This window comes from Diaphorina citri, unplaced genomic scaffold, assembly GCF_000475195.1.
Source record: "Diaphorina citri unplaced genomic scaffold, Diaci psyllid genome assembly version 1.1 scaffold548, whole genome shotgun sequence".
In the NCBI taxonomy this organism is placed as follows: Eukaryota; Metazoa; Arthropoda; class Insecta; order Hemiptera; family Psyllidae; genus Diaphorina; species Diaphorina citri.
In genome coordinates this window covers 36,071-52,869 of record NW_007377982.1, presented here as the reverse complement: position 1 = coordinate 52,869, position 16,799 = coordinate 36,071, and the positions used below count along the sequence as shown (strand labels likewise).

The window sequence follows — 16,799 nt, the reverse complement described above, 5'->3', positions numbered from 1 at the left end:
ATTTGATAGAACCCTGTTCTCAATAAGGTCCGAATTCCTGTCAAACAAGCCGAAAGAGAGCAATGAAAATAATATAACAAAGGCCTGTGTCAGTGTACTGTATCAGTGTATTAGTTAAGACGAGAAGAGAACGTGGAAGGTCCGTACTAAATATGTTTTTTTTTGTTTAACCTCCTCATAGAGAGAAAATGACCCTTGGGTAAATATACTAAAGTAATATACAATATTGTCAAATGTTTACATGAGCTTTTTTTTCCTTATGTCATCTTTTAAGCGTCACTTTAGGATATTGTGTTCCCTTCAATGTTGTCATCAGATTGTGCACTTAACTGTAAAAAAAGACTTTTTTTGAGAGTCAAATATTTCCATTTTCCATTTGTAAATCATAAATTCATTACTACTGGCTATCTGAAAAGATTTTTTATCCATTTTTATTTTATTTATTTACCTTGATAGGTAAGCGTAAAAATGAGTTCAGCAGTCGAGAACTAAAAGGTTTAAACTTGATCTTATACATTTTTTCAGTACCTAAATTGACTTTATACATATCTATGTAGGTATGTAAGTAGGTGGATGAATTTTTATTCTAATTTTACGTTGATCTAAGAATAGCTAAGGTGCTTATGTTGCTCTCAGTAGAATCGTGATCATGAGTTGCAAAATCTGTTATAATTGTACGAGTATAAATTAACTTTATAAATATCTATGTAGGTATGTAAGTAGGTGGATGAATTTTTATTCTAATTTTACGTTGATCTTAGAATAGCTAAGGTGCTTATGTTGCTCTCAGTAGAATCGTGATCATGAGTTGCAAAATCTGTTATAAATGTACGAGTATCTATTGAAAAATTCTTCGGTTCTCTATTCGAATTTATGCTGTACGAGTATCTATTGAAAAATTCTTCGGTTCTCTATTCGAATTTATGTATTCGTTTATTTTCTCATATAAAATGGATAGAAAAATAGGTGGAGAACGTACTCGTAAAATATAATTCAGAATGCTCAGCATTTAGCACTTGGTAATTTTCAAATCCAATGAAACTCACAACAAATCTCAAAACTATTATCACATCTATACGTTCTTTACCTGATGTTAACGTTAATAGTGCAAATGAAAATCTTGCTAAGTTAGTCAAAGAACCGAGACTTCGTTCTTGAAGTATTTCCATGTGAGACGGATACTTATTATATCAAACAAACAGACAATACCTGTTTGTGAATAGGTAAGGTTTAGAGAAGAAGTAGGAAATCAGGAAAAAGAGGGTATGCGAAAAAGGTATAGTGATACACACATGAAGAACTACAAAAGGAGGAGAGAGAGGGAGGGGGAATGTCAAGGAGAGTTAGAGGAAGGGGGGTTAAATTAGTGCCATTACTCAGGTAGGGTTTTGAGAAAGTTTGTATAGATAAGGAGGTTTAATTCCACTAAAATAATTACCATAATTGCAAGTTTAACACTTAACAGGTTAATTTTTGAACAAAGAATTCTATGGCTTCGAGTTACAGAATAATGGAAGTTCAAAAGATCAGGCAAGTTTCTGCTTTAGTTTGAACGCCATATTCTACGAGAGCCATTGTCTAAAACCAAATGAAGAGTTTAAACTAGGTGCTGATCTGCTGATATACATACATAATTATGGCAGGCACGAAACGAAACTAGAGAAAAAAAAGATAGGTACATAGTTAAAAAAAATAAAATAAAATGAAAATGACATCATAATTTATTCTTCGGAGCAGATGCCAAAATAAGTATAAATGGGCATTTGAATCCTTTTTTGTAGTTTGATTTACCTCTAGCTACATTTTGTACATCAAATTATTAAACATCTCATATGGAAATTTTATAGAATAAGTTTAGTATTATTTTGTGTTGGAATTTTCAAAACTGTTTGCTCAATATTTTTTTTTTAGAATTTTTTTTTTTTTTTTTTTTTTTTTTTTTTTTTTTTTTTTTTTTTTTTTTTTGTAGTTTGATTTACCTCTAGCTACATTTTTTACATCAAATTATTAAACATCTCATATGGAAATTTTATACAATAAGTTTAGTATTATTTTGTGTTGGAATTTTCAAAACTGTTTGCTCAATATTTTTCAGGTGAAACTCTCAAAGGTTTTCCATTTTCCATTTATCACCCTGCTGAACAAACAAACATTCAGACGTATGGAAACATTTCAAACATTAGGTAATGAATATGAATATGTTTATGATTAAAACGAAACGAGAAACTTCTAATGAACATTGGGAGAGGAGGAGAAGAAGGAAGAGAAAGAGGAGGAGGATGAGAAGGAGGAAGAAAATGGAAACTGTAAAGAGAAAGGGGTTTAATTTTCCACACGGATAGGATTCTATCGAACTGAGGGATTTTCATAAATTAATTTACAAAGGACGCACAGACGTAATACACACATATCAATTTTAAGTGGCGTACACTGAGGAAAAAATTGTGACAGGGTGCCACAAGTTTAGGGTGGAAGAACTCTATTATTGGGTTACTTCCCCTGATTTAGGCTGTTGGATTGCTATATTATAGTGTCGAGCTTCCCGATATAGAGTTCAATATTAAAGTGCCGGAACCCTGTCACCCGATTAGGCTGCCGGAACCCTAGTTTTTTTCTCCGTGTCTCCTCCTTGAAATTTAGGGACTGCTTCCTTCCTCTAAAATCTTCACTGGAAAAAATCTGCCTTGGAGGGATTTTCATAAATTAATTTACAAAGGACGCACAGACGTAATACACACATATCAATTTTAAGTGGCGTATCCTCCTTGAAATTTAGGGACTGCTTCCTTCCTCTGAAATTTTCACTGGAAAAAATCTGCCTTAAAAATCAAGGAAAATTCTTTGTATTTGCAAGAAAAATTCTAAAGCGATGCACATTGACGCAGATCCAAAGTGCATGATTTTTGTTTTTAAGGCGTCGCCGTCGGACCGCTTTTTGACAGTTCTGGACCGCTTTTTGGCGGCCATAACATAAAACCTATACGGTACTGAATATGAGTTTGTGGTAAAAGTTGGGGGGGAGGGTTGCTCCCCTATGTACATAATTTATGTGGCCCGCGAAGTACCTCCCAATGTAGCATGTGGCCCGCATACACATGGAAGTTGGAAACCCCCGTCCTACATCGTCTTTATTCGCTTTATCCTTTTATCAAACCTCTTGGGAAAAAAAGTGGATCATTCTAAACTTCTATAACAAGGTCATGGATGTCAGATCAGTTATTTCATTATGATTATTATGATGTGTAGCTTATAATTATTTCAAGTGATTGTTTTGATTGACATCAAATGACTGAGCTCGTGATTATAACTTCTTGTCTATATTTTTAACGTCAGGTTAATATCAGTTTGATAAAAAATTAATATTTGGTTACAAACCATTTCTGTCAGAAATCGCTCTGATTTTGAGCTTTTCAAGTTGGAGATTCTAGTTAGTAGTAATTATATGATGGATTCTTACAAAGTTACTCATATTGGGATATGTTTTGACATTGACACATTTTTAGAGGGATTTTCATAAATTAATTTACAAAGGACGCACAGACGTAATACACACATATCAATTTTAAGTGGCGTATCCTCCTTGAAATTTATTAGGGACTGCTTCCTTCCTCTAAAATTTTCTCTGGAAAAAATCTGCCTTAAAAATCAAGGAAAATTCTTTGCATTTGCAAGAAAAATTCTAAAGCGACGCACATTGACGCAGATCCAAAGTGCATGATTTTTGTTTTTAAGGCGTCGCCGTCGGTATTTTGTTTTTAAGGCGTCGCCGTCGGACCGCTTTTTGACAGTTCTGGACCGCTTTCTGGTGGTCATAAAATAAAACCTATACGGTACTGAATATGAGTTTGTGGCTTCCCCCTTTGGAAAATGTTACTATCCGCCACTGATCACATGTATAGGGTAAACACCAAGATAATTAAAGCGCTTCTAGCGAACATTATTGTGTACGTTTGTGTGTACATTAATACATTTATAATTCAGGAGAATTTTCACATGATGGATATACAGGGTGGTCATTCGGTGCTTTACCAAATTGTGTACGACAGCGTTGTAATAGTGTCCGAATATCTGCCAAAAATTTTGATACTGTAATACCCCCCAATTTTGCCTCCCCCCCCCCAACAATTCCACTCACCCTGTATAATTATACGTTTATTTCAGAATTGAGTTCCACATGATCCTCATACGTATAATACGTATAAAATAATATACGAATATTCCAACTTGTTCAAATGCTTGAGTATAGATGTACCATATTGCTGTGGATTCCCGAAATTGTGTGAAATTAGTATTCACACATCAGTGTTCACGGTGTGAATATACTGATGGTCGACTGGGACTATCAGTATTTTAACGATTTCGATAATTCACAGCAACATAGATATTGTATTTTGTATTATCTATCTGGATTCTGGAGCATACTTTGCCTCCTGCTCTTTTTATGAAAGAGGTTTTCGGGGTTTCCATTCTATGGAATGCTTTGTTCTAATTATTAGATATTTGGCATCTTCATGAGCGTTTAACCCTTTGGCCTGATTTTCAGTCGACGGGCCATTTGCCTCCCCCCCCCCAACAATTCCACTCACCCTGTATAATTATACGTTTATTTCAGAATTGAGTTCCACATGATCCTCATACGTATAAAATATACGTATAAAATAATATACGAATATTCCAACTTGTGCAAATACTTGAGTATAGATGTACCATATTGCTGTGGATTCCCGAAATTGTGTAAATTAGTATTCACACATCAGTGTTCACAGTGTGAATATACTGATGGTCGACTGGGACTATCAGTATTTTAACGATTTCGATAATTCACAGCAACATAGATATTGTATTTTGTATTATCAGCTATCTGGATTCTGGAGCATACTTTGCCTCCTGCTCTTTTTATGAAGAGGTTTTCGGGGTTTCCATTTTATGGAATGCTTTGTTCTAATTATTAGATATTTGGCATCTTCATGAGCGTTTAACCCTTTGGCCTGATTTTCAGTCGAGGGGCCATTTAATTCGACTATTCCGAGAGAACACCCATTATAGGTATTGGTCAGCCATTCAGAATTTACATTTTTTTCTGCAAAATGTGCAAGAAATTTCAGCAAAAGTATTTAATACATCTGTTTCTGAGTCATTCACTCTCACAATAATAGTAGGTAAGTATACCTATAATATTTCTTACTATTTTTTTCTAGCTATTTCTCTAAATAATTTTGTTTTCTGGACAGGATGGGTAAAAGGAAAAGACAGAACGGGCCATTTAATTCGACTATTCCGAGAGAACACCCATTATAGGTATTGGTCAGCCATTCAGAATGTACATTTTTTTCTGCAAAATGAGCAAGAAATTTCAGCAAAAGTATTTAATACTTCTGTTTCTGAGTCATTCCCTCTCACAATAATAGTAGGTAAGTACCTATAATATTTCTTACTATTTTTTTCTAGCTATTTCTCTACATAATTTTGTTTACGGGCCATTTAATTCGACTATTCCGAGAGAACACCCATTATAGGTATTGGTCAGCCATTCAGAATGTACATTTTTTTCTGCAAAATGTGCAAGAAATTTCAGCAAAAGTATTTAATACATCTGTTTATGAGTCATTTACTCTCACAATAATAGTAGGTAAGTACCTATAATATTTCTTACTAGTTTTTTCTAGCTATTTCTCTAAATAATTTTGTTTTCTGGACAGGATGGGTGAAAGGAAAATACAGAACATAATATTCACATCCATCTGTACCCAACCCATCTCATCTCATGTCCATCTCAGATGATGTAATGGAAGTGCAACGTGTATTTGGAGAGGAAGGATGTGTAAGATCGAGAAGAAAAGGGAGGGGAGAGCTTTTTTGCTTACACGAGTATGGGAACCCATCATATTGAATAATATCCTTGTAATTTATGGCTTGTGTTGGCCGAATTGACCATTTTGTGACGTTTCTGCTGTACGATTAATGTCCAAATTGTACAGTTGTCTTTATGTATGATTTCAAATTTGTTATATGTTTTGAGTAGGTATATCTAAATACTTCCTGTTTTAATGTACTTTCCTTATCTTCTCACTTACTTTTCTTTATTGCTTCATAATTTTCGGCGTGAGTCACCTAATTTTTGCTATGAAATGACTTGTTCTTTTCGTCACAATAATTAGGCATTACTCTATTTTATTTTTTTTTTTTTTTTATTTTTTTTTTTTTTTTTTTTTTTTTAGGTGTGACAGAGGGATTTGTAACTGCCAAAGTCTTTATCCTCCCGAAAGTGAAACAGAAGGAAGACAGTATAGGAGAAAGCCAGCCGTTCCAAGAAAGAAGCTGTTTGGGATAAAATCCGCCCGGGCGGGAATCGAACCCTTGACCTAGCGCTTACCAGGCAGACGCGGTAACCTCCAAGCTAACTAGACTGGCTCTTAACTTTTAAAAATTATCAGCAGTCTATTTTGAAAGCATTAATTTCTGAGATCCGTATATAGTAGGGCTCCTCTTCTTGTGCTCTCACCACCTATAATTTTGGGCAAGATAATAAAATTATTGTCCACAGTTAGGGACACCGGGAATGGGGACACCTCATGTTAACCCTTCCGTATTTTCCAAGAGGGCAGAGGACCAATGGTCGATATATTACCAGGTCTACCAACGTCAGGAAGGAACGTTAAGGAGCAAGAAAGAGAAACAGAAACATATTGAGAAACGGAGAGAGACAGGGTGGAAGGGAGAGAGAGAGAGAGAGGGGGAGAGAGAGGGGGAGAGAGAGAGAGAGAGAGAGAGAGAGAGAGTAATTAATTTAACATGAATTATCTCTCTTCCTCTTTATCATGAAGGGAATAATGTTCAGTTAGAGGAGAACGTACATTACCTAACATACGAGGTACACCTTCTTATTAATGATATTTGGGGAGTCTTCAGTGTAGGCAGGTTGTAGAACGCACGATATCACAATAAGCATTCCCTACATACTTTTCTGTAGGTCTATTTCCGCTATTATATTCAGTTATTCCACTGGGGAAGTGTTTAGAAGAGCTTCCTCTTTACTTTGTATTGTTATCTTCCATAAGGTGATTCTACTGACCATTTCCATTTTCCTATATTTCTTAATACGCTTTACCTTTTTTTCTTTTTCTGTTTTCAATTCATACAAGATATTTTTCTTTCTTCTTATTTTTCCAACGTCTACTTTATCTCTTTTTGTCTTTATCATTGCTTTTATCATCTTCTCCTAGACTCTCTCCCTTTATACATCGTCCATTTTTCTTTACAACGATTCGATTAACTTTTTTCAATATCGTAAAGGTGCTTTTCCGATGGGTTTCTCTTTTGCTTCATTTTCTTTTGTTGTGTTTCTAATAGACCATCGTCTTGTAACGATGTTTAGGAAGTACAATAACAATATCGTTACTGCTAATGTAATGATTATGGACATCCGTATCCGTACCATCATGTTCCATGCTTCTGAGCAGAGGGCTACTCTTGTTATTCTCGGTTTTTATGTTCATTGCACTCTCGGATATTAGTGAGGTAACTTTTTGACCTTTCTTACAAATAGACATAATCTGTTTTAAGATCATTGTAGGTTTTCTTTATGCTGTCTGAATTTCGCACGAGGCTTTTCCACTAATGTTGAGACTGTTGTCATTAAAAATGAAAATGTCTTCTGTTCTAGACACTCCAATCATTACAGTATTTTTGGAAACTTTAATCCATTTCGGAAAATTAAACTGATTTAATCACAATGCTCTTTCGATTGTGGATAGGTTGTCTTTTGTACCTTAAGTAGTATTTGGAGAACGTACTCGTAAAATATAATTCAGAATGCTCAGCATTTAGCACTTGGTAATTTTCAAATCCAATGAAACTCACAACAAATCTTAAAACTATTATCATATCTAATAGGTATACGTTCTTTACCTGATGTTAACGTTAATAGTGCAAATGAAAATCTTGCCAAGTTAGTCAAAGAACCGAGTCTTGATTCTTGAAGCATTTCCATGTGAGACGGATACTTATTATATCAAACAAACAGACAATACCTGTTTGTGAATAGGTAATGTTTGATCTCCAACAATCATCATCTAACATGAGAATTAAACCAACCATCAGTATCTAACATGTGGATTAAACCGGGGGATAATTATTATATTTTCAAATACATATTATTTTTGTGTCAAATATAATATTCGCGATCTGGTTGCCCATATTCGCAATGAAACCGTGAGAAAACTTCACAAGAAATTCACATTCGAAAATTAATATATGCCGTGATGGTTAGATTGATTTCGCTGACTTTGAGTGATTCTTTTAACCTGGATATAAGATATAAGGAGTTGTGTGTAGGGCTGGAAGCTGTAGGTACGTGTTTATTATCTTATCCATAAGAAATTTTTGAATGAGTGGTAATTTTATCTCATCAGACTCGTTTTTGGTATTATTAAAAATCGGCAAAAAATTTTCGAGAGCATTGTAGGGTGTCATCAAGCCTTTTTTAACCCATACTCAACTAGACTTTTACTCACCAACAAGGTCTGCAATTGAAAAAGAGACTCCAGAGCGGATTTTATCAGATTATTAGTCCATGCTGGAGGGCAAATATTACTATCCATACTCAGAAAGAGATTCTGGATACTTCGAGGTAGACAAACCATCAGATCCGTAATCAATTCGTGCGTAACTTGTAAAAGGCTAATCGCAAAGAGAATAGAAGTCGTGCCTACACCACTGCCTGAAGCCCGTGTTCGAGACGCTAAAGTATTCGAAGTCACCGGAGTTGATTTCGCAGGTCCACTCTACATTAAAGCTGACAATGGATCTGTAAAGAAAGCATGGGTATGTTTATTTACGTGCGCGGTGTACCGGGCTGTACGACTTGAGTTAGTTACCACACTCTCTACAGACGGATTTATGCAAGCCTTGAGAAGATTTTCCAGTAGACAAGGCCGACCTTCTATCATGTATAGTGATAATGGTACGAACATGGTCGGATTTGACAATGCTTGTGCTGAGATTGATTGGGAAAAGATCGCCACTTACAGTTCAGTCAAAAGGATTGATTGGCGGTTTAATCCACCCTCGTCACCGTGGTGGGGAGGATGGTGGGAGCGCATGATTGGACTGGTAAAGAACCTATTAAGAAGAATACTTGGACGTACATCAGTGGATTATGAAGAGTTGAGTACGATATTGAGTGAGTGTGAAGCGGTAATAAACTCACGCCCATTGACATACGTGTCCGACAATTCGTCTGACTTATCATGTATTAGCCCAAGTATGTTTCTTCATGATTTGGAAGAAGTAGGTATTCCCGAATTTGACGTTATCAAGTCTACTCATCTGAGTAAGAAGCTCAAGCACAGCCAAGAATTAAAAAGACAACTTTGTAAACGATTTCGTTTAGAATATCTTGGACAACTCCAATTATTTGCGAATAATAAGAAGAAATATGAGTTGAGACTTGGAGAAATAGTGCTAGTTGGAGACGATAATAATAAAAGAATCAACTGGCCATTGGGACTCATTATACAATTGATACAGGGTGGTGATGGCCACGTACGAGTTGTTAAGGTGCGAACCAGCACTGGTGTTTTGACGAGACCTGTACAACGAATTTATCCGCTAGAGTTTCAGTGTAGCTCAGACGATTTGACTCCTTTGTTAGAAGAGAGTAATACAAGTGTAACTCCAGAAATTGACACAACACTTGTACCTATTATTGATTCAGTCCCAGACTTATCTGATGTTATGTCTCCACCTAGGCATTCAATAATGACTCCACCTGTGTCACCTAGAGTGACAAGAGTATCTGATAGACGTAGTGATTTAGAGAACATATTATTACCTCGGAATCACATTACAAGACGTGGACGTAATGTGAGAAAACCAACTAAACTTGACCTGTAAATACCTAATACTTAGATAGAAGAAGGAAACAAATTTGATAATTAAGTTTGGTTAAAGCCGACCCAATACAAAGGGGTTCAACCCCCTTTTTTTTTTTTTTTTTGTCATCCAAGTGTCTTGACCGGAACTTCCCTGCCATTTTCAAAATTACTCCCTCATCCACCAAAATATGAAATGTTCCCTTCCCCATAGCAAATTCGACGCCATTACAATGGGATTGAACCCACGCTAGGTATTCTTCTTGTCGTGTCGTAACCGGAACTCCTCTACCACTTTCAACATTAATAATTAGAAGTCACTCCCTCTCGTCCACCCCAATATGAAATGTTCCCTTCCCCATCCCCATAACAAATTCGACGCCACTACAATGGGATCGAACCCACGCTGTTGAGTATGTGTGCGATGCTGGAGTGATGTTCTGGATCAGGTTGAGAGCTGCTTGGCTGCTACAGGATGATGGACAGTTGATAGGTATTCAGGACTTCAAGTGTATCTCAGGAACCAACACATGACGTCAATACTGACTGGGATGATGAGATCTTGAGGACTGGATTCGGAAATATCAAGGTCTGGGAAGTCTTGTTACTAGGTACTTTGTCGGAAAAAAAGCATAAAATATTTTTTCTCCTGAATATTTTCAGATGTACCTACACAGAGTCATCAACAAGGGGTTCAGACCCCAGATACAGGGTCATATGAGGGTTGTCCTACATGAGCTTAGCGTTATAATGTTAGACATTGATTTTATTCTGTATTGCAATAAATAATATTAGGTAGAAGTTATTAATCACATTCATAAACAATAATAATTGGGTATATATATTAGAAAGCAATTTTATTGAAAAATTAATAAATAAACAAGACTTAAAAGTAACTACATTTTTGGGAGAACTCTAAGCGAAAGAAAAACTAAGCGCACTAACAAATCTAATAACCTAATTGATTGACGAAACTGAAGCGTTACAAGTAAAGAAGTTGGAAATAAAATACAAAATCGACATCCAATATTACCTGAAAAACGTCCACAGTCTGAACTTTTTCGTCTTTCATTTCACCAAAATTATTATTGATTTTATACCTACTCGTTGCGGGTTCCAATCGATGTCGATCAACTGGTCGACTAAGGTGGATTTCACATCTAGACTGCAACTTGCAGTATACGGTAAGGAGGGGGCGAGATTGCACCGAGCATTCCTTAACTAATTATACACAGGCTAATTTTAATTAATGTTAGGGGATGTGTCTTGTCCCCCAAATGGAGGGGTTGGGGGTCTGGATGCGACTTCAACAAGGGGTTCAGACTCCAGATACAGGGTCATATGAGGGTTGTCCTACATGAGCTTAGCGTTATAATGTTAGACATTGATTTTATTTTGTATTGCATTGAATAATATTAGGTAGAAGTTATTAATCACATTCATAAACAATAATTGGGTATATTAGAAAGCAATTTTATTGAAAAATTAATAAATAAATAAGACTTAAAAGTAACTACATTTTTGGGAGAACTCTTTAGTGCGAAAGAAAAACTGGACCCACAGGAAAAAGTCAAGAACCTCAAGGACTTGTGAATACCTACAACAGAGAATAAAGTATTTTAAAATCTCATTTTCGAAAAAAGTAACTACATTTTTGGGAGAACTCTTTAGTGCGAAAGAAAAACTGGACCCACAGGAAAAAGTCAAGAACCTCAAGGACTTGTGATAACAACACAGAATAAAGTACATTGTTGGAAATCGCCAACGAACGTTGATAATGTACAGATCGTGTGTAGGCACCTTGGACGGGCTCATACGAGCCTCTTTGGATTTTGAAATGTTTTTAGTTTGGTTAGTACAATGTAAACATTGAAGATTTTTGAGAGAATTTTCCACAATTTGAAGATTTTAACCTGTAGCTTTCCCAATTTGTTGTAAAGTATGCTTTTCCGAGTTTTTCCACCCTAAATGTGTTATTAAAGTACAATAAACAACAGTCCTTTGTGTAATCCATATCTCAGACTTGTGTGTTTCATTTATCTACTTGCGAATACGTCATACATTTCAGTGGGCAATCCACAACATCTGGCGACCGTGACAGGACGAGGAGAGGACAATCCTTTGTGTAATCCATATCTCAGACTTGTGTGTTTCATTTATCTACTTGCGAATACGTCATACATTTCAGTGGGCAATCCACAACATACATATTTCAAAATATCATTTTCGGACCCACAGGAAAAAGTCAAGAACCTCAAGGACTTGTGAATACCTACAACAGAGAATAAAGTATTTTAAAATCTCATTTTCGAAAAAATTGTATTTGAACTACCTCCCTAGTATTTAATTCAAGAGTTGGTTCTTGATCAGCACTTGACTGTCACACCCTGTAGATATAGCTTCACATAAACTCCCACAAAGTTCCTCATGATAACTTATATGAATAAATTATCTTTTTTTGCTTCTTGTGCGTTCGAAATTTTCGAAAATTGCTCGGAAACTTTTCGGGGACAAATATTTCATCCCCCGATTGTTTTTTATCATTAATTTTCAAGGTGGGTGATGTGTGCGAATGATTTCGCATGAATAACTTATGAACGTGCGTTCGAAATTTTCGAAAATTGCTCGGAAACTTTTCGGGGACAAATATTTCATCCCCCGATTGTTTTTTATCATTAATTTTCAAGATGGGTGATGTGTGCGAATGATTTCGCATGAATAACTTATGAACTTTTAATGTTTTGAGCACACACACGAGTGTGTGTAGATGTATTAAAAACATTTTCCAAATATAGGAAGGTATAAAAAAACCTTGAATGTTCCTGAGTATGCTGAGCTTTTGAGTTTTCGATTCTGTGTTTTCGGTACTCGGCATTTGTTTTGTAACAAATTTAATGTCATTGGAATATTTGAATATGAACGGTTTGATGTTTGTACAAACACACACGAGTGTGTGTAGATGTATTAAAAACATTTTCCAAATATAGGAAGGTATAAAAAAACCTTGAATGTTCCTGAATATGCTGAGCTTTTGAGTTTTCGATTCTGTGTTTTCGGTACTCGGCATTTGTTTTGTAACAAATTTAATATCATTGGAATATTTGAATATGAACGGTTTAATATTTGTACAATAATTATTTTATCTAGTGCATTTGAGCACGAGCTTTAAAAAGATAAGATACCTAAAAGCTCATTTTGCAAACTGAAATTTGTAAAGGGTACTTAAAATTTTAAAGGTAAATTTGCCGGAATAAGTAGGTAGGTATAATTATTTTATCTAATGCATTTGAGCACGAGCTTCAAAAAGATAAGATACCTAAAAGCTCATTTTGCAAACTGAAATTTGTAAAGGGTACTTGAAATTTTAAAGGTAAATTTGCCGGAATACGTACCTAGGTATAATGATTATTTGGTTTTTCATTTGAATCGACAGATTCAAAAAATAAAGTAGGTAGGTACCTAGGAAAAACATAAAGTACCAAGTCAGTGTAACAGACCATAGTCTTAAATGCACCTAGTCCTAAGTCGATAAAACAGGCTTCTGTTTCATTATTTAAGCTCTTTTCTCATAGATTTTGAAATGTTTCCATTTGTCATTTTCCTCTTGAAATTTTCCATTATGCTTCGTACTGACGTTGTAAAATTTTAATCAAATAATTAACTTTAAAGAAATCAATTATACATTTCTTTTTTCCTCTGAATTTTTTTCTTCTTCCTATTGTTTATTCATTTTTTCTTCTTTTTTTTTTCTAATTTTCAAGAAGATAATGAAATTAAAGAAAATATTTTTTAATTCAAAGCAGGGCCTTTCGAAAGGACTTTCAGGCAGTGCGGGAGGCAATACTTCAGCTTGAATAAAAAGGCAGTGCTTAGAGTACAGTGACAATTATTAGAAATGCGAAATGCGAGCATGTACTTTTTTTTAGCCTGTCAGCCATAGACTGAAAAGTCTCTTTTTGCAAAGGGGTTTCATTTTCAATCAGCGACTAATTTGCCATTTCATAACAAAGGAAGGGTGCAATAGTCCTCCATACTGGACTCCGCACACAGGAATTTCATCAGAAAAGACCCCCATCATTTCAATGTAATAACAAAGGAAACCGTGAAAGTTTGAACAAAAAATAAATAAATAAAATAAAAGATCCAATCGGTACCTCCATTTAAGAAGTAAGGACTCCTTCTGTTACTCATTAAGGAACTTAAATCACTTTAAAAAACTAACGACTAGTTGTGAACAGGCCCATAAGACTATGTAGCCATCAACATGAAAACTGCCGTATACTACAAGTTGCAGTCTAGATGTGAAATCCGCCTAACTATAGCGTAAAAGCACCTCTACCCACCTGAATTTCCTTCTCTAGGGGTTGTTGTCCAAGTTCTACCACATGTATTACAACTTGTAGCCAATAGACTAATATTCATACATAGATTAGATTTAGATAATTGCCTAAGTGTCTAGGTACATACCCATATTAGTACATATATCATATTGATTTTACATACCTATCAGACAACAATAACACGTTATACTGAGAAGTGTCTATTCAAATTTCCTGACTCCTCTCGTGTCAGGGTCTAACACGGCTTCTGGTATTGTCCGCTAGGGCTGCTCAATAAATTGATAGTTTGTTATCTGGCAACCCAATCAACCACGACTACAGTTCTGGTTTCTGGGAGGTATTGAACCTCTCCAGTGTTCTCGTACATTTTTCCCGAGAGTAAGGAATGATCTATATCTTGTCTTGTACTTTGTACTTTTTTAATTATTCTTCGGGACAACGCTTGTATAGTTTGGTGTTTGTGAAGAAGAGAGTTCTAGGTTCTAGGATACAGAGTTCTAGTAACTTTTCTAGTGGTTCGGAGTCAAACCGACGGATTAGTAACCCAGAAGGGTAGGTTAACAGGGCAGACAGTTAAAGTAATTGAATTGAATTGAATTATTGAATAGGCTCAAGCACAGGGTAGAACTTTTTCGGAACTAGGGATCTCAAAACGTGGCACTGAAAATTGACCATCGAAAATTTGGGCTACCTATATTGGATCTCCAGAGGTTTTATCAATTCCATAATCTATTGAAAAATGCCCTTTAGCGTGTTCAATATGTCGTCAAATTTCATCAAATTCTTATAAACCATGCGGGGGTTTGTTTAAATGAAATGTTTAAAAGAATCATTGTGAGTTTGTGAGGCCCCCAAAGCTATATCTACTCTGTTTCTAGTTTGTACTTTATTTTCTTCTCAGCAACTCTACCTTCTCTCAATGCATCGCACATCCCGCAGCTCTGTGCGAAGGAAAAATTGTGGATTTGTGTGCAGTGGTCAAGCGTTTCTTTTCTTCGCCTTTTGTATGTTCTACTCTTTCAATTTTTCAAACAAAAGTTGATGTATTATGGACAGAAACAAGTGGGGGAACACAAGGAAACATTTCTGTGCCACATTTGATTAGTGTATGAAAAACAAATGACAGCTCCACTAATGAGGGTTTCTATCTTTCTATGGTAAATGTGACATCTCCACCAATTAGGGTTTAATAAGGTATGATAGAATCGTATTGCGAATCATTCTATGCATTAAGGAGCGCGGTAGCGCTCCGCCCCGCCAAGTCAAGAAAGTTTGACCGCGTTTGAATTAGAGCTAAGAAAAATGCCACCTCCATTAAATAAAATTATCTTCGTCGAAAACTTTCCTACAACTTTTTCCTTCATCGGATGGATGGCTCATAGAATCGTTGCTATGATCGGATTGGTAAGTTGGGGCTATCTGGTTCGATCTTTATTGGTGCATGGGAATCGGAGCAGTAATTTAACGAGAGATGTTTGTACTGGGTTTTACGTTATCCGCCATCCTTAGTACTTTGGTATTGGTATAAAATGTGCTTTATTTGTTTATTTTTCAGTACATTGACTCAATTGTTGGGTACATTTTTACTTGTAGGTCAGGAGGTCCTGAAAGATTCGTTTATCGTTTAACATGATATTGCCCAACTTTAAAGACATCTTCTGGGACCTAGACGATGATCAACATAAGCAAATTAACCGGATTACTCCAAAATAATCCTGGGATTGATAAAGGTGTAGGTATTCTATCCAGCTTGTAGCAAAATAATAATTTGACCCTCGAAAAATAATCTCTTTTGATTGGCGGTCACAATTCCATGATTTTAGCTATGATTTAAGTACCTACAAGTATTAAGTATGCGATGTCTCTTATTTTCTCTCTAGTCTGAGTATTAGTAAACACATTGACATCACCATAAATGAGTATGACATCCCGCAGATCATTTCCTACCAGATTATCAACCGTTTAGTTCGAAACATTATTATAAAATTAATTTAAACCATGTTTCCGATTTTCTAACGTAATTCTTCGCTCGATTCGTTCAAAATCGTGATTTATTTCTTCGTCGAAAACTTTCCTACAACTTTTTCCTTCATCGGATGGATGGCTCATAGAATCGTTGCTATGATCGGATTGGTAAGTTGGGGGCTATCTGGTTCGATCTTTATTGGTGCATGGGAATTGGAGCAGTAATTTAGCGAGAGATGTTTGTACTGGGTTTTACGTTATCCGCCATCCTTAGTACTTTAGTGCTTTAAAATGTGCTTTATTTGTTTATTTTTCAGTACATTGACCCAATTGTTAGGTACATTTTTACTTGCAGGTCAGGAGGTCCTGAAAGATTCGTTTATCGTTTAACATGATGTTGCCCAACTTTAAAGACATCTTCTGGGACCTAGACGATGATGATCCACATTAGCAAATTAACTGGATTACTCCAAAATAATCCTGGGATTGATAAAGGTGTACTCTATCCAGCTTGTAGCAAAATAATAATTTGACTCTCGAAAAATAATCTCTTTTGATTGGCGGTCACAATTCCATGATTTTTGCTATGATTTAAGTATACAACATTGATTAAGTATGTGAT

The 16,799-nt window shown here is 35.6% G+C and overlaps 1 protein-coding gene across 1 annotated transcript; it reads left to right on the top strand.

Annotated features, from left to right (window-relative positions):
* The first annotated feature begins 8,572 nt into the window (after positions 1–8,572).
* On the top strand, positions 8,573–9,894 carry LOC113467768. Its single transcript, XM_026824158.1, has 2 exons — positions 8,573–8,649; positions 8,694–9,894. Exons 1-2 carry the CDS (start codon positions 8,573–8,575, stop codon positions 9,892–9,894), a joined length of 1,278 nt encoding a protein of 425 aa, XP_026679959.1.
* Positions 9,895–16,799: the final 6,905 nt, after the last annotated feature.

Coding starts and splice junctions, on each gene's coding strand:
- LOC113467768 (XM_026824158.1), top strand. CDS start 8,573: ATGCTGGAGGGCAAATATTACTATCCATACTCAGAAAGAGATTCTGGA. Junction 8,650..8,693: donor GTAGACAAACCATCAGATCC/GTAATCAATTCG, acceptor AATCGCAAAGAG/AATAGAAGTCGTGCCTACAC.